The sequence below is a fragment of the Microtus oregoni genome, unplaced genomic scaffold (assembly GCF_018167655.1).
Source record: "Microtus oregoni isolate MIOR12 unplaced genomic scaffold, Mior012 000017F_ref0000208, whole genome shotgun sequence".
In the NCBI taxonomy this organism is placed as follows: domain Eukaryota; kingdom Metazoa; phylum Chordata; class Mammalia; order Rodentia; family Cricetidae; genus Microtus; species Microtus oregoni.
In genome coordinates this window covers 11,493,362-11,517,959 of record NW_024543076.1, presented here as the reverse complement: position 1 = coordinate 11,517,959, position 24,598 = coordinate 11,493,362, and the positions used below count along the sequence as shown (strand labels likewise).

General features: G+C 40.6%; 1 protein-coding gene across 2 annotated transcripts in view; it reads left to right on the top strand.

Annotated features, from left to right (window-relative positions):
• LOC121458441 (probable arginine--tRNA ligase, mitochondrial) overlaps positions 1-24,598 on the top strand; it is a 47,348-nt gene that overhangs the window by 7,244 nt on the left and 15,506 nt on the right. The window contains exons 3-10 of one of the 2 annotated variants that reach the window (XM_041667746.1): positions 3,076-3,178; positions 5,179-5,262; positions 7,016-7,113; positions 8,007-8,062; positions 13,048-13,131; positions 17,225-17,301; positions 21,490-21,648; positions 22,232-22,338. In XM_041667746.1, coding sequence (XP_041523680.1) covers positions 3,076-3,178; positions 5,179-5,262; positions 7,016-7,113; positions 8,007-8,062; positions 13,048-13,131; positions 17,225-17,301; positions 21,490-21,648; positions 22,232-22,338 — 768 coding nt within the window. Of the gene's footprint in view, positions 1-3,075; positions 3,179-5,178; positions 5,263-7,015; positions 7,114-8,006; positions 8,063-13,047; positions 13,132-17,224; positions 17,302-21,489; positions 21,649-22,231; positions 22,339-24,598 lie in introns of those variants that run through there. The other variant, XM_041667747.1, reaches the window with a different exon arrangement.

The window sequence follows — 24,598 nt, the reverse complement described above, 5'->3', positions numbered from 1 at the left end:
CCAAGGTGAAACACCCGAGGCTGTTAAGGGCTAGAGTTCAGTTAGTGAGTGTGGAATGGTGCAATATAATGGGGAAAGAGGAAGACATCAGGCCTTCCCTTAGGGGAGCACGTGAGTAAGACTGAGACAGAAAGGAACACAGTTAGGGAACAGCTCAGTGCTTATCCTCTTTGAGGAATGAAAATTGCTCTCAAATTGTAGTACAGCATCTGGTCCCCAGAAGTCCTTTCCCAAGGACTCGCATTTGAATAAGGCCTCCCTCCTCAAAGGGCTTGAGCAAGTTCCTGCTTGCTAAAGCAGTCGTTCTCCTTATCTCTGGAAGAGGAACTCTGCTGTGGCTGGTGCCTATTACCAAGGTCAGGGCTAGATTCCTCGACCCCTGATCTCAAGCCACACCCCACCTCACTAGTCCCTTCTCTCCCATTTAAATCTGCATGCAGCCGAGTATGCAGTCTTTTTTTTTTTTATCCCATTAAATGCACTGGCAGCCATCCTGATTCACCCTGATTGTGTTGTCCCCCACCTCATCCTGACCGTCCCATGTCGTGTTGTCCCCCCATCCACCCCCACATCTCATTGGGACCTTAACCTGTGCTGAAACAGGTCTCCAGCAGACTGCATATAATATATTTTGATAATATTCTTTCTCCTACCCAGCTCCTCCCAAGTCCTTTCCATTTCCCTGTTATGCCCAAGTTTCAGGTCCTCACACCTACTAGCCCAATTTCATATTATTTCCCATCTGTCTTTAAAAAACAATAAATACAAAAAGCAAACCAAAAATCAAACAAAAAAGTCTAATAAGACCAAGAGTACCAAAAGGAAATTAAAAGCTCACAAAAAATCAGAGTCCGTTTTGTGTTGGCAAACTACTGGCCTCCTCTGTAGTGTGGTTGATGTATTTAGGGACATCCCATTGGTGAAATTACCCAACAGGTGTGATTACTTGGCGTGAGTGAGAAGGAACACACAACAAACCCGCTTAGGAGTTTATGGTGGGGGGTACAGGCCTGGTGAAGGTCAGTGTGCAGAGAGAGAGACAGACCATTAGGCACTTCTGCCTGAGCGCTTGTCCTCACAAGCATGGCCCTAGAACCCGGAAGTGTCAGCCTTATTGTGGCTGAAATCATAACAGCAGGCATCAGTTGCATATAACTTCTTGGTTAGGGTTGGTTATTTTGTGCACACTTCCCAGGAAACATGTTGGTGTCCATTAGAGTTTAGGCTCTGTAATGTGATGTTTACACAGAAGCCATACAGGAATTTTCAGGCATTTCAAGCTGCATGATGAGGGACATGAAAGAAGTCACCTGTATCCTTCCAGAATATATTCCTTTAAGTGAGTGACGTGGGCTGGACAAACCATGGTATAACTCACTTAACTCTCTTCCGTTTCTCTGTTGACCATCAGAAGATGTCAGTATCTGTAGTTGTGCAGTTATTTGTATATTAATAATGTCTAACTTAAATTATCACATCTACAAAAGATTCTATAGAGACAATATGATGAGCCACTTTTTTTGTTTGTTCTTTTGGGTGAGGGTTGTTTTGGTTTGGTTTGGTTTTTGAAATTCAAGACAGGGTTTCTCTGTGTAACAGCCCTAGCTGTCCTGGAACTAGTTTTTGTAGACCAGACTGTTCTCAGACTCACAGAGATCTGCCTGCCCCTGCCTTACGAGTGCTGGGATTAAAGGCATGCAACACCACCACCTGTCCAGATGAGCCACTTTCAGTGTGGTAACCATCTAAACTGTCAAGCCTTTTTTCCAAATTCAAGTCCTCTCTGTCTCTCTGTCTCTCTCTGTTTCTCTCTCTCTCTCTCTCTCTCTCTCTCTCTCTCTCTCTCTCTCGGCTTATACGGTAGGGGTAGTTGATTTTGTTTTGTTTTTCTCAATGAGACTGCAAATACTGTTGTGACTGGATATATTTTTTTGATTCTGTTACCCTCCTTACTTGCAAATAGCTTCTGTAGTCATGTAACTGACTGTTCCTTTAGCTGGTTCCACTGAAGCTTTTAATAGTTTAGTGGAAAGTACCAATAGCTGTGTCCATGTCTCTAGTGAACAACTCAGTGTTATAAATAACATTTTTGTCATGCTGAAACTGTTGGGTATGGGGAGGGGGTCGCACAAAGATGGGAGACAGACCACCAGAGTCTGTTAAGCCAGAAGCAAATTTAAAAAAAAAAAAAACAACCAATCTCCACCCGACACAAAAGCTTATCATCTAGCTGAGACCACAACCAGAGATGGACTTATAAGGTTGTGGCAAAGGAAGGTTATAGCAAGCATTAGACAGTAACAAAAGAATATTTGCAATCTTAAAGTAAAACCTAGATACAAGTTGCCCTTCTTTGCAGTTTTCATTAACAGAGTTTGTAGTTAGACTAGTGTTTGCGTTTTAGGTCTTTGTTTCTCCCTGGCCCTCCCTGATGGTGTTTACAGAAGCTCTGCACTCCCTCAGCCAATTCCCATAGCAGGGACAATGCATAACCGAAAAGTCATGTACATCCCGTCATTTAAAAGTTAGCTCAGGTCAGTTGCTGGCATGAGTGGTTGGGGGGTATCTAAAAGCTGAGGGCGGCTTCAGTCTTGCAGACACCTATCATTTGTAAAGTAACCCACTGTTAATAGTTAATCCTTAAGCTGATGAGAAAGCTGCTGACAGCCTGATCTCATTCTCCCACTTCTTTATTTCTGGAATCTGTATTTCTATATTCTTATTCTTGAACTCTTCAAAACTTAAATTACAACCATTTAAAAAAACATTTTTGCTCTTGTTATTTGGACAGTTATAAAGAAGCACTTAGTAGGAGAAGCAGCTTTATAGCGGACGTCAACTCAGTCTTTTCTGAAGCTGCTTCCTAGTTGCATTTAACTTGCCAGATATCTGTCTGTTTCAGGTAATATGCAAGAATTGTATAAAATAACCAAGATTTTAAAAGTTATAAGTAAAAACAAAGTTTTGTATTTCTTGACTTTCAGTTTTGAAGGTTTTCATAATCCAGTGATGACTCTCCTCTAGACAAGTGATGTTTTTCTAACAGCTCTTTCCCATTTCAACGTTCATCTTTAGAGAAGTGGCAGACTTCCAGCTTTCTGTGGATTCCTTGCTAGAAGACAACAATCCGCAGTCACAACTCGATGCTCAAGATCAAGCCAGGAGACTGGCAGAGAAGGTATTTCACCTCTGTGTTGTACTGGACTGAGCACTGGAGGAGAGCACAGCTCACAGGCTGCACTCACGTTTCTCTGTTCAAGGCAGCTTGCAGGACCGTTCACTTCATTTTAGCTGGGAGGTTTCTGTGATCTTTCACATCAGCTGTAAAATATCTCTTTTGTTGTAGTTTCTTTCTGTTGTGATAAACATTGACCAGAAATGACTTGGGGAGGAAAGGGCTTGTTTGCCTAGGTAACAGTCCATCATTGAAGAAACTCAAGACAGAACCTTATGCAGGAACTGATGCAGATGCCAGGAAGGAATGCTGCTTGCTGTTTTGCTCTCTCTGGCTCTTGATTAGCTTGCGGGTTTATACAACTGAGGCCCATTTACCCAGGGATGGTACCACCTCCAGTGGGCTAGACCCTCCCACATCAGTCACCAGTCAAGAAAATTTCTCATGTACACCCTGGGGCAATCTGGACAATCTGATTGAGCCCATTCAGTGAGGTTCCTTTCTCCCTGGTGACTAGGTTGATATCAGGTTGACAGTGAAAACTGATTAGCACACTCCTGAGCTAACATTGTTTAGCTGGTGTTTTGCTTTGTTTTATTTTTTTATTAGCCATGGGGCTGAAGTGTTAATTTATAATTTATGGATTGAAACTGTTTAAACTTTTAAAAAAGATTTATTTATTATGTATACAGTGTTCTCCCTGCATGTAACCTGCCAGCCAGAAGAGGGCGCCAGATGTCATTATAGATGATTGTGAGCCACTATGCTGGGAATTGAACTCAGGACCTCTGAAAGATCAGCCAGTGCTCTTAGCCACTCAGCTTTCTCTCTAGTCCTGAAACTGTAAAAACTTTTAAAGGCAGATTTATTTATTCCCCTGCAACTGGAGTGACAAACAGGGAGTGACAAACAGTTGTGACTACAAGGACTAGAACCCAGGTCCTCTCAAGAGCATCCACTGAGCACTCTTAACATCTGACAGTCTCCCCAGCCCCCTGGATAAGTGCTTGAATGTAGAAAAACAAACTTGATATATTAGAGCAGTAGGTTGCAATTCTTTGAAATGAGCTTCTAAGAAGAGCATTAAAAATATGAGAAGAAAAAATGTATGTGGAGTGAATGGGATGATCGCAGAGAAGTTGTAGTTGGATGATTTCATAAACTCTGTATTTCTAAGTCCTTTATCGTGGGTCTAGTAAAACAGAGGAATTGGAAAGGTTGTAGTGAATGACCAAATCTAAACTGTTAGCTTCAGATCTTTACACAAAGCATGTTGAGAAAGCTTTCGTTTGTTCCTAAGTTTTTAATAGGGACATATATTGCTCAAAGATGATGTCAAGGAACTCGAAAAAAAAAAAACTGAAACAGTGAAAGTCACTATTGGAAAAAAAAATATAACTAAAAATGACGGCGAAAGGAGCTTTGGTAACAGAATAATAGTTATTTGGTAACAAGGTCACTTCTGTTCTTTTATTAATACGGATAATACCTGATATTAAGTTCTGATACCAGGAGTAGAATTAATCTATCTTTTAAATTTCAGAAATAAAGACTGATTGCTCTTCAGTGACAGCAGGCATCTTTAGTGCCATAAGTCTGTCAGAGGGTTTGAATGGACACATGCAGGAAAAGTAGACTCTGTAAGAGGCTTCATTCTGTGCTTGTGCAAGTGCGTTGGCAGTAGGTCCGACACAATGTCCTGTTTGTGGCTGTCTTGAAAGATAAGATAGTGTTCACTGTATGATAGATGGAGAAATTTGAGGTAAAGGAAAGAGAAAAGGGAAGGGGGAGACTGAATAGCATTCTAGTGAGGAAAAAGAAAATGTGTTTGTATAAATAGGATTTTGGAACAGAAGACCTTGGCTAAGACCCTGGTCTGGCTCTAATGCCTGAGAACTGATTCACCTGCTGTCTTGTAAACCATGTTTATGGTGTCAGAGCTACTGATCTCATTAGGTCTGTTCTACAATATAATCTGCTTTACATGGTTTGTTATTTTTCAGCTTAAATGTGATTCGGTGGTAACTGCCATCAGTGCTGGTCCAGGAACGCTGAATTTCAAAATAAACAGAGAATTACTAACAAAGGTAAGAGTGGATTATAGTCTGGTCTTTGTGGATTAGTTTCCTTTCACGCTGTTTAGCCACACTGCTCTCCCAGCTCTCAGACACCACCTCAGAACCTGTGCACAGGATTCCTCGGTCTGCAGTGCAGTAGAAGTTAATCTTTCTTCCTCCCTCTTTTTTTTTTGGGGGGGGGTGGTATTTCCAGTGTTTAAATCCAGGGCTTTTCATATGCTTAAGCAAGCACTTTACCACTTAGTCACAGTGGGTTCCCTAGCCCTTGACAGTCTCTTCCTGATCTTCTCACTGTGGGCTGTTGTAGCACTGTTAATCTCTTCTTGCAGAAAGCACCTTGCTATTTTACATGCCATCTTTTTCTTCTTTGTTTGGTTTTTCAAGACAGGGTTTCTTTGAGTAGCAATTCTAGCTGTCCTGGAACTCACTCTGTAGACCAGACTGTCCTCGAATGCAGAGAGGTCCTCCTGCCTCTGCCTCTGCCTCTGCCTCTGCCTCTGCCTCTGCCTCTGCCTCTGCCTCTGCCTCCTGGGTGCTCAGGTTGAAGGTGCACCTCACATTCCATTTATTTGTCTGGTGCCGCTTGTCAACTCTTATTTCACTTTGGGGTTTAGCGTCTGTCTTTCCCACTGTCCTGTTTCTATGTTTTGCCATAATGCCTGGTGCATCATAGATTCTAGATAAATACTGTTTGTTGATAAATGTGCTCTGTAGTGAAAGTGTGTTGGTTTCTACTCCCTGCTATTCTATAATCTGTTGGAAACGTAAGACTTAAACTGGAGAAACCATGGGATAGCTTTTTCTTTTAATAAAACAGTAAGTAGTAAAGTTAAAAGGTTTTTAATACAGTAAGAATAAAAAAATTCAGATGCTGAAGTCGGGATGGGCCAGAGGTGTTGGAGAAACCTTGCAAAGGAACTGACTCTCTCTCAAGCTAGTACATCGGAGAACAGGTGACCCTGAATACGTGATTACATGAAACCTTTAAGTCAAGATCATCTTGATCAAACACGTGCAGTCTCTAATTAACATAGTCGCTTGATTGGGAGAATTTCTGCTATTTGACTTCATGTCTCCTGTATCCCAGGCTGGTCTTGAACTGGATATGTAGCCAGTGATGACCTTGAACGTCTGATCTTCTTGCCTCCACCTCCTGAGTGTCCGGTTTATAGGCCTGAGCCAGCACACCAGGATTATGCAGTGCTAGGGTTGGAACACAGATTTATACAGGCAAGGAAACTGCTGTTATCAACTGAGCTGTTATGACCTTAGGAAAATTAATCTCCTTGCCTTGCCTTCCTTGTTTGTGAGCATAGTACTCATCTCTGAAGCCGTATGAAGATTAACTGAGTTAATAAATGTAAACTCCTCATCCCAGTCTTTGTAACATCATTTGCACTCAATAACTGATCAGATACTGCTTCTGGCTGTGCTATTACTATTTCCGTTGGACCTTTGGCAGTTAACCTTATCTCACGAAGCTTCAATGTCCTGATCCCTCAGTATCATTCGTAGTTACTGTAATAATGAATAGATGAGATTTATGGGCCCCGAGTAGCCCCTTCATTATTAGCTCACATTGTAAGTGCCCTCAGAGAAACTGGCAACAAGTGCTGTTGGTTCCAGAGCAGGTGCTGCTGACAGTGCTGTAAAATTCTGGGCTCTGAAGTTAGAGTGAAGAAGTTAGCAACATTTAATCTCCAGGAACGCAGTAGTTAAGGACATTCTTTTCACCACTAAACCCCACCCTTCTGTTCTTCAGGCGGTGCTACAGCAAGTAACTGAGGACGGCTCAAAGTATGGATTAAAAAGTGAGCTTTTCTCGGGTCTGCCCCTGAAGAGGATTGTGGTGGAATTCAGGTGAGTACTCCAGTTATGTGGTGATGAGCCAGCTGATGGGGCAGAGAGGCTCATACCTCGGGGTCGAGTTCTCTTTCCACGACAGTGGAAAGTTGAGAGTCCATGACATTGTGTTACTTTGTAAGGATCACAGTCAATCAGCCACTAAGCCAGGAATAAAAAGGATAAAATTAGATGCTTACGTCTCCAGTCTGTTTCTCCTCTCCTTGTTTTTAGCAGGACCTCCACATTGGCCTTGAACTGGATGGGTAGCCAATGACCACCTCCTGCAAATTCTCTAATAGCAACACCAGCTTGGGACCAAGGACTCAGCATTTTGAGCCTATGGGGGACATTTCTTATTCAAATCACAACACTCTTTTAAAAAAAAATCATGTGTCCTCATAAGATTTAGGAGATTACATTAAATAGTTTACAAAAGTAAGGTATCCAATTGTAATTCCATTGTGGTTATTTTGGTTGCCAAAGGAATTGAATTTGCCTTTTCGTCTTATAGGATTCTTTTCTTAGTAGGGAATTAGTTCCAGAAAATGTCAGATTAATGATTTCAAGGAACGTTTTGTCAGTTTGTCGGTCCTGTCAGTAAACACCATTCCCTGCTGAGCCATCTCTCCAGCACTTTCTTCCTTGTCTCAAAATAGTTTCATACATGTGCCATTTCTGAGTGTTGTACTACTTTATAGATCACAGGATCAATGATTATTGGTTAATGATAGGTTTGATTCTTTCCAAATTCTAATTTATCCTTACTGTTAATTCTGATGTCTAACCTACCTTCTGAATTGTCAAAAGCCCTGCTCCCTAATTTTGTCACCCCAAAGAAGCATTATCATCTAGTTCATGTTCAAAATTTTTGTTATTGGAATAAGAAAATATTCTTGCAATTTTTGCAGTTCACCTAATGTTGCAAAAAAATTTCATGTTGGCCATTTGCGCTCCACCATCATAGGTAAGTGTTCCCTTTAACAGACAGTACTAAACGTGTCTAGGAGACATACATGATAATGCAATGTAATGGTTCAGAGTTTAAGTGAAAAGGGAAGAAAAGGCTCCCCACAATGTAGATTACATAAGCATGATGCTGAGTAAATGTTGCACTAAATTGAAAAATTGGTTTACATGTTAAAAACCAAAATTTATTTCAAAAGGTAAAGGCTGAAGTCAGTTTTCATTGGTGTGTATGTTATGGTTGTAACTTAGATATACGGAAAACTGAAAGAGGCAAAAATAAAAAATAGTCACAAATTATTTCTGTGGGTTGGCAGAAATCTTTCATATTTTTTTGTTCCTACAACTGTAATTTTCAAGACTGGAAACTAAAGGTTTTAATAGAAATTATTTACTTTAGAAATACTGGAACTACTTTATAATTATAAAGCTTTCATGTATAATATGCTTTTTTGAAGTGTGTGTGTGCGCACGCTTGTGTATATGGGTGTGGGAACTGCCTACTGAGTTCAGAAGAGGGGGTCAGGTGCCCTGGAGTTGGAGTTACAGGCATGAGTGTGGAGAACTGAACTCTAGTGCTGACTAGAGCAGCCAACATAGCAAACACTCTTTAACCACTGAGCCCTCTCAAGTCCTGCTCTTTATTTATTTAAAATACTTTGCAGTACTGCAATTCAAAACTCAATTTAGGATTGTGCAATATTAGACTTGGAGTTTATTCCAGGTTAGAAATCTATGATGTGTGCTCAAGAATAAGCCATTTAGATGCTACTGTGATAGATTTCAACATTGGAAAATTGTATGAGTGGCAGATTATTGTTGAAATAAGAAAGCTTTCATGGTTAGAAAGTCTTTGAGGAGTATTTTATGGGAAAAAAAATAACAGGACGTAACCAAAAGTATCTAGGAAATCTGTCGTATAACAAAATCTACATTGAATGGAGTCAAAAAGAGTAAATGGGTAAGTAGGGTATGATAAAGTATCGGGAGGAAAGAATATTTATTGAAATTTAGTGAACTAAGTGTTTATATGTGCTAATTCGTTGGTCTGTGCAGTCCAGAGTCTAGAAAATATCCTTCAATAGCCATAGTTTTAGTTTTTGAATGAATATTTATTTATTAAGTATATAGCAAGTAAAAGAGTAAACAGCAAGGCAGAGAGAGAAAGAGAAAAGTAGGTAGGGAGATGGAGAAAAAAAGCAGAAAACCAAAATAATGGTCCAATCAGGTGCTCAAAACATTTGGCAGAAACCAACTGGGAAATCCTTTTTAGACAGCCAGCTAGTAGAGTTCCCAGTTGAGCGAGCTTCCTCGGGTGAGACTTCCCAGTGTAAGAACAAGCAGCGACAGCCAAGGATAACGTATCAGACACTCAACAGCTTCAGCAGAACCAGTGCGGGACATGGAGGCAGTCAGCTGAGTTTCCTGTGGCTAAACCTTCAACTTCCCCTTCTTTAAGTGCTTTTATGTCATAGGGTAGACCTCCGATGGAAATGGCTTATATTCCAGCTCTTTGCAAGGACAGGGTTCTTCCCTCCATGTTACAGAGGTAGAGGAACAGCCCACTCTCAATCAAAGGGGTGGCATGCTTGGATCTGAAGTGGGGGTGGAGACAGCTTCTCAGTGAGCTCGAACAGCACGGGACAGTTTATACCATTTAGTGTAGATTTTTCCCATTTAAGTCACAACAGCCCTGCTCGGTAAGTACTACTAAGATTTATGAGGAAGAAATTCGAGCAGAAGTAACTTTCTCAAGATCATATGGATAAAGTATTTGTAGCTAGGATTTGAAATTGTCCATTTCTGAACCATACAGATATATTCAGGTGTACTTGTGAGCTGACAGTGTACTAAGAAAAATAGATATACAATATTAGTAGCAGCCGAAGAAGGTAAGTTTCCTGCTGGGGCTGTATAGATTTGGAAGGTGTGCAAACAGAGATGCTTGTAATTCAAGTTAGGCTTTTTTTAGTCTTATTGATTTGTTACAGGGTCTTATTTGTAGCCTAAGTTGACCTAGAACTACTATATAGCCCAGACTAAGCTTGAACTTTTGGCAATCTTGCCTCAGACTCCCAAGAGCTAGGTAGGATTACAACTGTTTGCCAGCAAGCCACTGTATTTAAATCAGGAAATGATTTATTATAAAAAATAGAATGGTTTGCAAAGTTATTGGAGAACTATAGATGTTTTTAATTGAGCAACAAGAACAACTCCCAAAACATTCCCAGAGTTCAGTTACCAAGGGAGGGTCTGCCTCTTCTACCATTGCATCCATGCTCTGGGACCACTGCCATAGTCTGGAAACTGCCACTGTTCATGCCGTGTCTTCTGCAACCCATTATGGGCAAAGAGGTCACACCATGTCCTGTCTTTCGTCTTGTTTTGGAAGTTATGGCACAGTACTAGAATCTGTATTAGCAGGTGCCACTGAAGAGAGGGAAGAAAAAACAAATGCCCCAAAGTTGCATAACTGCTTGTCACGGCCAAACAAAACAGCCAGAAGTATCTCCTTTGCCAAATCTCATGCAAACTGTCTCAACCTAGATTTCTGGAACCCTAACTACAAAGGACTCTGGGAAATGGGGATGTCGATATTTTAGATTTTACAGTGTATGAAGACAGATAGATACTGAACATCAGACTTGCATCAGCAGAACATGGAAGTACAGGCTGTGGAGCAGTGTGTGCTCTTGGGGAACAGTCTTGTGGAGGACTCACGGTAGTGCTTGGAAGATATCTGAGCTAGTTAGAAAAGGGTGGGGTAGACACAGATGAGTGTAGGTGCCTGCAGAGTGTGTGTGTGCGTGTGTACGCGTGTGTAAGTGCAGGTACCTGCAGAGGCTGAGTGTGCGTGTCTGTGTACACTTGTGTCTGTAAGTGTAGGTGCCTACAAAGACTGAGTGTGTGTGCATGTGTATGCAAGTACAGGTACGTACAGAAACTGAGTGTGTGTGTGTGTGTGTGTGTGTGTGTACACATGTGTATGCAAGTACAGGTGCCTGCAAAGACTGAATGTGTGTGCACGTGTATGTAAGTGCAGGTACCTACAGAGACTGAGTGTGTGTGTGTTTGTATATACACATGTCTATTTAACTGCAGGTGCCTACAGAGGCTGAGGGTGTGTGTGTATGTGTGTGTGTGTACACATATGTATATAAGTGCAGGTTCCTACAGAGGCTGAGGCTAGGTGGGTGTGTTTGTGTGCATGTGAATGCAAGTGCAGGTGCCTTTGGAGGCCAAATGAGGGCATCAGATCCCCTGGAGCTGGAGGTACAGGTAGTTGTGAGCTCCTGATATGAGTGTTTGGAACCAAACTTGGACCTTCTGGAAGAATAGCAAGTAACCTTAACCACTGGGCCATTTCTCTAGTTCCCTAAGTGCTATATTCCTTGGAATTAACTGAGTAGTTATTATTATTCTTGTTTTGTTTTTTTGTTTTTTTATATATATATATTTTTATTGAGAAAAGGAGAAAAGAAAAAAAAAGTTTCCACCTGCTCCCAGCCTCCCATTTCCCTCACCCTCATCCCACCCTACGCCCCCTCCTCCCACCCTTCTCCCCCTCCCCCCACTCCTTTCCCCCTCCTTCTCCAGTCCAAAGAGCATTCAGGGTTTTCTGCCCTGTGGTAAGACCTAGGACCTCCCACTTCCGTCCATATCTAGGAAGGTGAACATCCAAACTGGCTAGGCTCCCACAAAGCCATCACATTACGTAGGATCAAACCCCCGTGCCATTGTCCTTTGCGTCTCATCAGCCCTCATAGTTCGCCATGTTCAGAGAGTCCAGTTTTATCCCATGCTTTTTCAGTCACAGTCCAGCTGGTCTTGGTGAGCTCTCAATAGATCAGCTCCACTGTCTCAGTGGGTGGGTGCATCCCTCGTGGTCCCGACTTCTTTGCTCATGTTCTCCCTCCTTCTGCTCCTCATTGGGACCTTGGGAGCTCAGTCCAGTGCTCCAGTGTGGGTCTCTGTCTCTATCTCCATCCATCACCAGATGAAGGTTCTATGATGATATGCAAGATATTCGTCAGTATTGCTCTAGGATACGGTCATTTCAGGTTCCCTATCCTCAACTGCCCGAGGAACTAACTGGGGACCTCAGCTTGGGCACCTGGGAGCCCCTCTAGGGTCAGGTCTCTTGCCAACCCTAAAGTGGCTCCCTTAACTAAGAATTGTGGTTCCGTGCTCCCCTGTCCAACCTTCCTTTATCCCAATCCTCCTGTTTTCCCAAGGCCCCCCCTCCTTCCCTTCTAACTTTTCTCTCCCCATCTCCCCTTACCCCCATCCCACCCCACCCCCAAGATCCCAATTTTCTCCCCGTCAATTTTGTCTACTTCCCTTAGCCAAGAGGATAACTATATGTTTTTCCTTGGGTTCCCCTTCTTACTTCCTCTTCTTTAGATTCACCTATTGTAGACTCCGTGACCCTTATTTATGGCTAGAAACCAATTATGAGTGAGTACATCCCATGTTCATCTTTTTGGGTCTGGGATACCTCACTCAGGATAGTCGCTCTTGTTTTGTTTTTAAGATTGTATTTATTTATTTTATGTATGAATACTCTATCTGCATGTATGTAAGAGAGTTTTAGATTCAACTATGATGGTTGTGAGCCACCATGTGGTTGCTGGGACTTGAACTCAGGACCTCTGGAAGAGCAGCTGGTGCTCTTATCCATTGAGCCATTCCTCCAGCCCTGAGTAGTTATTATTCTAACATGTGTTTCTAACTACCAACAATGATGCTGATAAGAGTTCTATTTCTGTGAATATTATGGGAACCTTTGAAATAACGACTCACTAAGTAATTCCTTACTTCATGTCCTCACACAAGTAACACATCATGAATGCTTTAGTGAAAAACATTGAGTTGGTATGTTTTGTTAAAAGGGCTTTCTATGTTATAACTTGGTAATAGAGAAGAACATAGTTTTAAAGCCAAAATGGACTTAAAAATTACGATTATATATGTATTTGCTTCTAGGAAATTTTATAGCAAATCTAAAAGAAGCTTTAGGGCATCAAGTAACAAGAATAAATTACATTGGAGATTGGGGCATGCAATTTGGTAAGTATGTTTGACATGCTTTTCATTTTATTATATGACCTAATTGTTTCAAATACTATAACATTTGATCATCTGTATGGGATATAGACAAGATCCCTGTTGGATAAAATAGTGTAATAGTGTGGTGCTAGGAATTGAACCTGGGGGTCTCCTGTATTCCTGGCACATGAACTACCACTGAGCTGTATCTGCCTATAGAGTTATATATTCTACATAATCTCATCATATAATTAAATTGAATATTCAGAGAAATGCCTAATTAATACACTTAACACACACACGTGCACATTAAGCCTTTAGTGAGGAAGAGTAACTTACCTTTATTGATTAAAGGTAGAAATGAATACACAGAGAAGAAATAATTCTAGCTATGTATTCCCATCTCAGCCAAGGCCTGCATTTTTAGATCAGTGAGGTCCAACCCCGGCCCCACATCTGATGAGAAATGGGATTTATTGTTACGTGACTGAGTAACCCAGAGGTAAAACAAAGTATGATATGTTGGCTTTCTCTAGAACCTCCCAGTGGATGAGGTGGAGGATGAAAGGAAAAGGGTGAGGCCCAACAGTTGTGTGGCATCAGTCATGTCTAAGGTCATTTGGAAACTTTGTGGTTCATACAACCAGTAACCTAGGTATGAGGAAGGCAAGACAGATGAGGGACTGGTTGCACACTGAATACAATCTTGTGATGTTTTCAAGGTCCGGCCATACTGCTACGTTCTCTGGCAGAGAGGTATCACCAAATTCCTAGAAGGCAGCTGTCCTCACTGGGATTTTTGTTGTAGCACTTTTTGTGTGCTCTTTCTCCCACAAGATGCTAATTCCTTCAAAGTATAGACTATGCCATAATTACTTTTGTATCCACAATGTGTGGCACATAAGAGACACCCAGTGATGAATGATGCTTACGATACTAATAGCAAACCTAGGTGATAGCGTAAGGCTTCTCTAGGAGTGTATAGTACACATCACTAGTTCTGAAATTCACTAACACGCTTATATTCTACATCCAGTGAGAGGAAATCAGTTTCCAAAAGAAAGACCACTTCATTTAAAGGAACTTTTTTGTAAGATATTTATAATGACTTCTTATGAGTAATTACTTAAGTTTAAGCTCTAGGTACAACAATCAAGTCTTTATAGATAGCATCCACTTTTATTCCTTTGACTGATTTAGACATTTCACAGGCTTCAGCAAGTATGTGATTTGAGTAGTTATCAAATTTTGGCTGAAAGATTTTACAGTAATATTTTTCTTTATAGAAATATAATTGGTGTTTTTGTTTGTTTCTTTCACTTTTGGGGGGCCTGCCACCCAGCTCCCAAATAAATACACAGAAGCTTATTCTTACTTATGAATCCCTAGCCATAGCTTGGCTTGTTTCTAACCAGATTTTCTAACTTAAATTATTTCATTTCTCTTTAACTATTTTTTTTTGCCTCTAGGCTTTTTACCTTTTCTTTATATATCCTTCTTTCCTTCTTACTCTGTGAATGACTGGCTGACCCTTGGAGTCCTCTCCTTTTCTCTACTCACTTTCTTTTTTCCTTTAGATTTCTCCTCCTATTTATTCTCTCTGCATGCCAGCCCCTCCTCTCCTTCCTCCTCCTGCCTAACTATTGGCCGTTCAGTTCTTTATTAGACCAATCGGGTGGATGAGGCAGGCAATGTAATTCAGTTTTACAGAGTTAAACAAATGCAACATAAAAGAATGAAACACATCTTTGCATCATTAAACAAATATTCCACAGCATAAACAAATGTAACATATCTTAAACTAATATTCCACAACACAGGAATAATGTTATTAATGACCTGTTAGCATTTCATTACAGCTGTTAGAAGAATTAAAATTTTCTTTCAGATATTCCATTTGAAAGTTGGCACATGGCTTCTGTGCACAGAATTAGTTTTTCAACATGTATCAAACTGAATGTTAAATGGAATAGTTTTTGCTTTTCCCATCTTTTCAGTAATCACTGGGCATCTCTGCACGTTCTGCTCCCAGTACCCTGAATCATAATCACATTTGTTTTTCTTTTGAAATAAACAGAACTTTAAACATCTTCCTCAGTGTTCTCTGGGATCTAGAACATTTCTTCTTCTCAAAATAGCATTGTGCTCTCTGCTGAGTCTCATAGGAAAATGAGCATTGGTGCTGGAGAGATGGCTCAGCAGTTAAGAACACTTGTGGCTCTCGTAGGGGACCCGAGTTGGGTTCCCAGCATCCACATGGCAGCTTACAGCAACTTGTTAACTCCTGTTCCAGAGGACTCAATTTGTTCTCCTGGCCTTTGCATGCACCAGGAATGCCTGTACTATACATACATACATACATACATGCAGGCAAACACTCATCCACATAAAATTAAACAAATCTTCCATAAAAGGATGCAAAGTGAGCATTCATAAACCTTTTAGATATGAAGCTTGATGATTGGCATGGCTGCTTAAACATTAGTTTTTCAAAATAACAAGCCTACATCCTGCTCTAGACCCAGGTTGTGTTTGTGTAGGCAAAGACTGTTCATTCATTTCCTGGCCACCCAGACCCAAATAATCTCACAGAAACTATATTAATTATAACACCTTTCAGCCAATGACTCAGTCATACTTCTAGCTAGCTCTTACATCTCGAATTAACCCATTTCTATTACTCTGTGTATCAGCATGAGGCTGTGGCCTACTGGTAAGGTTCCGGAGCATCTGTCTCCTTCAGCAGCTATATGGCGTCTCCTTGATTCTGCCTACTTTGTCTCTATGCTTTTGTTTGGACTTCCTGCCTGGCTTTACTAAGCCAGCTTCTTTAATAACCAATGGTAATAAGTCATATTCATAGCATACAGAGGGGAATCCCACATCATATTTGTCCTTTGAAACTAAAATTATAGTCATCTTTTACTATTGTTTATTAAGACTATTCTAAAACCTCATTTAGTATTTTTTGAGAGTTCAGATTAATATAACTTTGAGTATATCAGTATAATTTTGAATGTCTAGTGCCTCACAAAGTAACTGTCCAATAAATGTTTGTTTTCTTACTGTCTGCCAAAGAATTACTGAATGCAAAGATAAGTTGTTGTGGGAGCTGCGGGCTGCGTTCCTGCCACCCAGCTCCTGGCCACCTGGCTAGCTTATGCCCCAAAATAACAACACACAAACTGTATTCATATAAACACTGCTTGGCCCATTTCTGTTAATGTGTGTAGTACCACGAGGTAGTGACTTATCTTGCCTAACCCATATTTAGTAACCTGTGTAGCACCAGTCTTACCAGGAAAGTTTCAGCATGTCTGACCTGGTGGCTTGCTTCATCGCGTCTGCCCCAGAGAGGAGAGGAAATGGCGTCTGTCTGAGGCGTCTTACCTCACTTCCTCTTCCTCCCTGCATTCTGCTCTGTTTACTCCACCCACCTAAGGGCTGGCCTATCAAATGGGCCCAAGGCAGTTTCTTTATTAACCAATGACCTTCCTCCATCATAAGTAGACCTAGACTCTGTGTTGGATGAGCTTACAATCTTTTAACTTAGGCTCAGTGAGCCATTGCAGTTTGGAATAAGCTTTTCAGTGTTTTTCTTTTGATGTGCCATGATGTGGGATGTCCTTCTGTATATGTTTTGCTCTTAATGGTTAATGAATAAAGCTGCTTTGGCCTATGGTGGGGCAGAATATGGCCAGGTTGGCAGAGATAGAGAGAGAAAGTAGGTGGAGTCAAAGAGATGCCATGTAGCTGCAGAAGTAGGACACCAGAACCTTTCCAGTAGGCCACATCCTCATGGTGATATATAGATTAATAGAAATGGGTTAATTTATGATGCAAGAGTTAGTTAGTAAGAAGCCTGAGTAATAGGCCAAAGAGTGTTATAATTAATATAGTTTCTGTGTGATTATTTGGGTCTGGGTGGCTGGGAACAAAAGAGCAGTCTCTGTTTACTGTGTCATTTTATAAAATATGCCTTATATATAGCAGTGATTCTCGGGGTTTATAACTGAGAAGTTCATCTTTTTATAGAACTATACCTGGTTTTCACCATGACTGACTGCTCTATTATTTTATTGAATAATGTTTCATTTACTGATTATCTTAACAGGTCTGCTGGGAACAGGTTTCCAGCTGTTTGGCTATGAAGAAAAACTCCAGTCCAATCCTTTACAACATCTCTTTGAAGTAAGTTGGTAAGGCAACATTAGAGAATGCTTCAACATTTTTTTCAGAATACTTCACAAAGACTTTTTAAGGCAATCCCAAGACCTGACTAATTTCAGTTCCAGTCCAACTGGTTTCTTTAAAAAAAAAAAGTATTCTGTTTTACTTGATTTTAAACAGTAATTCCCCAGATACATGGAATCATCTTAGAAGTAATGCATAGGATCTGGTCAGGCAATGCACATTTATAGTCCTAGCTCTCAGGAGGCCAGTCTGTGCTACAGAGCCTCAAAACAAACAAACCATAAAATCCACACAGGCTAATGGCTAAGAAAGACACAGAAATTTCTCTCTGTTCTGTCAGTTTATATATTTCATCTTTCTTTCTGGTATTTATAGCAACAGCCCTGGCTGTCCTGGAACTTACTCTGCAGACCAGGCTGGCCTTGAATTCACAGATCCACCCACCTCTCCCTTCCCAGTGCTGGGATTAAAGGCTGGCACCACCACTGCCCAACAAGATTTGTAAATCTTTAGTGTATGTTTTTTTGCCCTTTTATTTTCTCATTGTACAGGAAAACCACTCTATAAATTGTATTCTAAAGTTTTATGTTTTGTTTTATTCATTAAGCCATTCAGTTCTTCCTGAGGTTTGCCCAATGTGAACACCCAGTTTTCTTCATTTTGTCCTCTGGATAGCTTTATTCTCTATATCTCAGGTTTCTTTTCCTGCCCAAGTACTCTCCAGAGTCAAATTTCATTTTTATTGTCTCATTGTTTTCTGTGTCACACATGTTAGTGATAGACATACAGGGAACCAAACTACAGATGTTCTGTCTCTGTAAGGAAGAGTACTCGCCAAACTAAGGGTCTACATCCCTAACCAAAGAACTCAGAGAGGGCATTTGTCATTTCCTTTTTGCTTGATCTTTCCCTTGAAGCTACCTATGTAGTAAAGTTGAATTCTCTATTTCTTTTAGAGTTTATGCCTGCATCATACTTTCTTCTTTTTATTATTTTAGTTCTGTGTCTGTGCATGTTGGTATGTTCACATGAGTGCAATTGCCCTAGAGGCATCACATTCCTTATAAGCTAGAGTTACAGTGAGCTAGAGCCCACTTAGGTGGGTGCTAGGAACTGAACGCAGGACCTCTGGCAGCGCAGTGAGTGCTTTGAGCCGCTGAGTCACCCCTCCCGTTCTGCACCTGACATGGAGACTAGAAACTTAGCTTATCTTTTCCATTAAGGGTATAATCAGTAGGCACAAACTTAAAAACTAAATCCACTTTACCATTATCAATAAATAAAATATTCCCTCTCACTCTCTATAATTATTTTCTGTATTATGTTTTTAATACTCAGAAAATGACATTTTTTACTACAACTTTAGCAAATTGTTCCCAGACCCAGGTTTATTATCTTCGTTCCATGTTGGTCTCCAATATACAAGCTGTCCCCACCAACCCTGCGAGACATCAGTTCTCTGTATGTTGCAGGCTTCACCTGGGTGTTGTTACCTGGTCCTCCTGCCCAAGTACTCTCCAGAGTCAAATTTCATTTTTATTGTCTCATTGTTTTCTGTGTCACACATGTTAGTGATAGACATACAGGGAACCAAACTACAGATGTTCTGTCTCTGTAAGGAAGAGTACTCGCCAAACTAAGGGTCTACATCCCTAACCAAAGAACTCAGAGAGGGCATTTGTCATTTCCTTTTTGCTTGATCTTTCCCTTGAAGCTACCTATGTAGTAAAGTTGAATTCTCTATTTCTTTTAGAGTTTATGCCTGCATCATACTTTCTTCTTTTTATTATTTTAGTTTAATATTTTATTATTTATTATTTTAGACCTAGAAGAACTAGAGGGACTCTGCCATCCTGTGTAGGCGCACTAGGAGTAGTGCCCTCGGAGGCTTGCCCCACCCTGTGGACTCCTCAGCTGCTGTTTTCCTGGCAGTGCTCCCAGTCCTCTCCAATCTAGACAGTTCTCCTTCTTCCAAAAAATGCATGCCTTTCTACCCACCTGCAGCTTTCTGCTATAATACTGCAGTATGCAACATCAGAATGGGGGCACCTCATAGGGACAAGGTATACAGTGTGTATCTGACCTCAGTGAATTGTGCAAACCATACTATTTTCAACATGAACCTAGTGCACACTGTTCTACAAAAGTTAGTGTCATCCTTGAATGATATTCAAAGGCTGGGCAGATCATTCAGTGGTCGAACACTAACTAGCTTAGCATTCACAAGACTGGGTACAAGTCCCAGTTGTAGGAGAAAAGGCATTTTATAGGGGCCATGGCACATCCTGCAATTCTAGAATTTGGGAAGTAGAGGCAGAAGGATGAGGTGTATTCCCTTGTTTCAAAGAAACAAAACAGAAAGAGAAGATGTTTTTATTATATTACAAAATAAATAAAAATAAGAAAAACAACATAGGAAAGAGATTAAGGTTCAAATACTTTTCATGTGCAATGGTAATATATTAAGGAGAAGAAATTCAATGATGAATTTGGAAGTTGGATTTTGTTTTAGGCAGAAATTTTAAACTTTATTGTTAATTGTTTGAAGTGCTGATATGCTGAAATTCAGTTAATATCTCCTTTCTCTTCTGCCTCCCCCTTCCTTCCTTCCTTCCTTCCTTCCTTTCCCCCAGTGCTGGGGATTGAATGCAAAAACTTTAAATTTCTGTGATTCTTTTACCATTCAGACTCAGTACTGGGATGTATGTGCCTGAGTGCAGAGCACTTGCTCCCCACGTGCAGCTCTGGGCTCATTGCTCTCCCAGTGAGGTGTGGGCAGGTGTCCTTCTCAGCATTTGCACAGTGTTGGTTTCAGCCGCATTCTTTCAGAAGGCCTTAGAGCGTTCTTTAAAATAAGTCATGTTTTGCAACATAAAGCAAGGCTTTTAACAATCACAAAAATTGAAATAATTTTGTAAGCAGAGACTGCACCTTCATTCCCCAGCCACCCAGACATGAATAATCACACAGAAGCTGTATTTATTACAACACTGTTTGGCCAACAGTTGCTCAGGCATATTCCTAGCCAGCTCTTAAATCTTAAATTAACCCATTTCTATTATTTTATATTTTACCACGAGGCTTTGGCTTACCGGTAAGATTCTGGCATCTTTTACCTTCGGCAATTTTGTGGAGTCTACCTGACTCCACCTTCTTTCTCCCTGCATTCAGTTTAGATTTCTACTTACCTATATTCTGTCCTGCCACAGACCAAAGCAACTGCTTTATTAACCAATGGTAATAAAACATATTCTTAGCATACAGAAGGAAACCCCATATCATAATTTCTTTTTCTTATCAGACCATAATGAAATAAAGCTAGATATCAATAATAATGGAAACTTTAAAATACACATAGTGAAATTCTGAGAGAAGTTTGAAGTTTTTTCGACTTTCCTTTTTGCTAATAATGAAAAATCTTGATTACTGTTGCGACAAAGCCTAACATTAATTGATATTATTAACCCCTACAATTTGCAAATTACTAATGGCGGGTACCGAAAAAACAATTAAAACTGCATTAGAAGTGAGCCTTAGTAAACCATCAGCCCCATACCTTTCCAGTTTACAGAACTAAACCAGCAAAGTGGATAGTGCAAAACCACAAAATGCCTGTTCCACATAATGCTTAAGAGTCCAAGCTGGAATTAGTTAACCTTCCTGTAACTATTTCTGTTTGCAGTCACCGCCTGTTGTCTTTTATAGCTTGAAAGAATAGCTTTAAGTTTTTTCATAAAAAATAGCTCCTGGACCACATCTGAGAAGATTAGGCTGGGGAATAGTCAGATGTAGGTGGAAGAAGACTCCAAAGTCCCCACCCGCGATGCTCAACCCTTTGATGATAGGTTCAGCGCTGGGAGAGTCATTGCCCTCAGTTGTGGGCATATCCAACCCAGTGGTCATACAAATGGCCCTGTTCAGAGGTCATAAATCTGGGGACGGGATGGATAGAGGAGAATGGAGGATGATAACGGTGAGAGGGGGTGGAGGGAAGCACAATTGGAGTGTATCATGACATGGGAGACTGTCAAAGAATAAACAATAGAAAATAATCTTTAGTAGCTGTTAAACCTCCCATTCATCTTTCATTTACTGGATTAAGCCATGCTACTGTGATAAGCCTTTCTCAATTAAGTTTTTGTATGGAAATAACAGTGTATAATAGTACATTTAATGTACTTTTAGGTTTACGTACAGGTTAATAAAGAAGCTGCAGATGATAAAAATGTAGCGAAATTGGCACACGAATTCTTCCATCGACTAGAACTGGGTGACGTGCAGGCACTTTCACTGTGGCAAAGATTTCGGAACTTGAGCGTTGAAGAGTACATTCAGATTTACAAGGTACCCCAGAACCTCTGTGTTCCCTTGCTGGTATTGTGCTTACTGCCTGCTGCTTAAGTAGATGTCTAGTTTAGTTGAAACTCCAGTCAAATGATGTTCTTGGGTGAGAGAGCTGAAAACAAATAAATAATCCAGAGCTTCTCTTGTCCTCATTCTCTCAGAAAACATAATTTGTGAGGTAGTGCTAGATGGTGGGAAAGAAGACTGTACTGGGGGTGAGTGAGCAAGGTGAGCAGTGGTGTGGAACGGGAGCCAAGAGGCTGGACTGGAGCATGATGGTTCCCTTTGCCAGGCTGTGCAGTTAGTGCAGACTTCTGGCTGCAGAAGCCTTCACAGCTGCCTTGGCCGCATGACTGCCTGAGTGTGATGAGTAGCTGTTACAGTAAATGTTCAGTGCTATCTAGATCCTGAGGCCATGAATGCCTGTGACTGCAGATACACACTGAGGATTTGGCCACTGGCACTGTGGTTGTTAGAAAGTCTAAGCTTTAGTTTCCATCTTTGTGGCAGGGGTAAGACATCTTTAGTTTTGTCTTAGTAAAAAATTAACCAACATTTTCCCCATACTTCTGAATCTTCTTAGCGCCTTGGAGTGTACTTTGATGAATATTCAGGAGAATCGTTTTACCGTGAAAAATCTCGAGATATTTTAAAGTTGCTGGACAGCAAAGGACTTCTACAGAAAACAATGTATGATCAAGCTACTATTCTCCCTTTCCCTTTTCCTGCCTCCCTCCCTTCCCCTTTCCCTTCCTTCCCTTGTTTTCTTGAAGATTGTAACTCACTATGTAGTCGTGGCTGGCCTAGAACTACTTGCAGACCACGCTGCCCTGAAACTCACAGAGATCCTCCAGCACTGAGATTAAAGGCACATGCCACCACATCCAGCCCCAGGTTACTGTGCTCTAGTCAAGTATGCGTGTTCTTTAACACTGATGTCAATATAGTCTCTGAGTGAGGACAAAGATAAGGTATGTAGTGTTTTCCATTTGTACTTTCTCTTGCCAGGCATGGTGGTACTAACCTTTAATCTCAGCATTTGCGAAGCAGAGGCAGGAGGTTCTCTGTGAGTTCCGTGATAGTCAGGGCCACATGCAGAAGGCCAAGGCAGGGGACTCACGAATTGAAGTAATGAGATGCTTTCTCATAGGCTATATCGCTATCATGACCAAAGTCTCATGTTAATAGGAGAAAGGATGGCTCCTCTTATAAAAGGGGACAGAAGTATAAAAACAATGAAGCCTGCCTCCAGTTACATTAATGATTTGAAAAGAGGAAACAGAATGTGCTTTTGTGACTTAACCTCACCCTTTTGGGGGTGGGAACAGACAGCTGCCAGTTTCAAAAAATATTTAAGTCAACTTATGAAAATAGGCGTAAAGTAATGGTAGTACATCCCTATTGATATTGTTACCTTGTATATAGTAGAATTCTTTCCTTTTTGAGAAAGTTAACAGCAGATTTTGCATTTTCATGTTGTATCTTGAGGCTTTGCTGCATGTGCTCATTAAATCAGGCACGTTAGTACACTTAGCTGTGGTGCGGATGAGCTATGTGCCTCTCACCTCATATACTCAGCTGGATATGAACATTAAATTGTAATTCTAGGACTTGCTCTTGCTTTCCAACTGCAACTTTGTATCCTTTAACTAATATCTCAACCCTTCCTACAGCTGGTATTTTAACTATTTTTCTCCTTCACAAATTCCATTTGTGCTGTCATGTAATTTTTGTTTTTTTTGTTTTTTTGTGTGCCTGACTTACTTCTTTGAGCAAAATGTCCTCCAGGTTCATTTGTGTTGTCACCAATGTCATTCATTTTTAAGGCCTGAGCAGTGCTATTTCATGTTAGGTATCTATCACATCTTTAAAAACTCCACCAAAGAACTCCTACAGCTGATAAACAGCTTTAGTAATGTGGCAGGATACAAGATCAACTCCAAAAAATCAGTCGCCCTCTTATACACAAAGGATATGGAAGCAGAGAGGGAAATCAGAGAAGCTTCACCATTCACAATAGCCAAAAACAGCATAAAATATCTTGGGGTACATCTAACCAAGGAAGTGAAAGATCTATTTGACAAGAACTTTAAGGCATTGAAGAAAGAAATTGAAGAGGATACCAAAAAATGGATGGACCTCCCTTGCTCTTGGATTGGGAGGATCAACATAGTAAAAATGGCAATTCTACCAAAGGCTATTTATAGATTCAATGCAATCCCCATCAAGATCCCATCAAAATTCTTCACAGATCTGGAGAGGACAATAATCAACTTTATATGGAAAAACAAAAAACCCAGGATAGCCAAAACAATCCTATACAATAAAGGATCTTCTGGAGGCATTACCATCCCTGACTTCAAACTCTATTACAGAGCTACAGTAATGAAAACAGTGTGGTACTGGCATAAAAACAGAGAAGTCGACCAATGGAATCGTATAGAAGACCCGGATTTTATCCCACAAACCTATGAACACCTGATTTTCGATAAAGGAGCTAAAAGTATAAAATGGAAGAAAGAAAGCATCTTCAACAAATGGTGCTGGCACAACTGGATGTCATCTTGTAGAAGAATGAAAATAGACCCTTATCTATCACCGTGCACAAAACTCAAGTCCAAATGGATTAAAGACCTCAATATCAGCCCGAACACACTGAACCTGATAGAAGAGAAAGTGGGAAGTACCCTACAGGAGCTGGGCACAGGAGATCGCTTCCTATGTATAACCCCAGAAGCACAGACATTAAGGGCAACATTGAATAAATGGGACCTACTTAAACTGAGAAGCTTCTGTAAAGCAAAGGACATAGTCAATAAGACACAAAGGCAACCTACTGATTGGGAGAAGATCTTCACCAACCCCACAACAGACAAAGGTGTGATCTCCAAAATATATAAAGAACTCAAGAAACTAGACTTTAAAATGCTAATTAACCCAATTAAAAAAT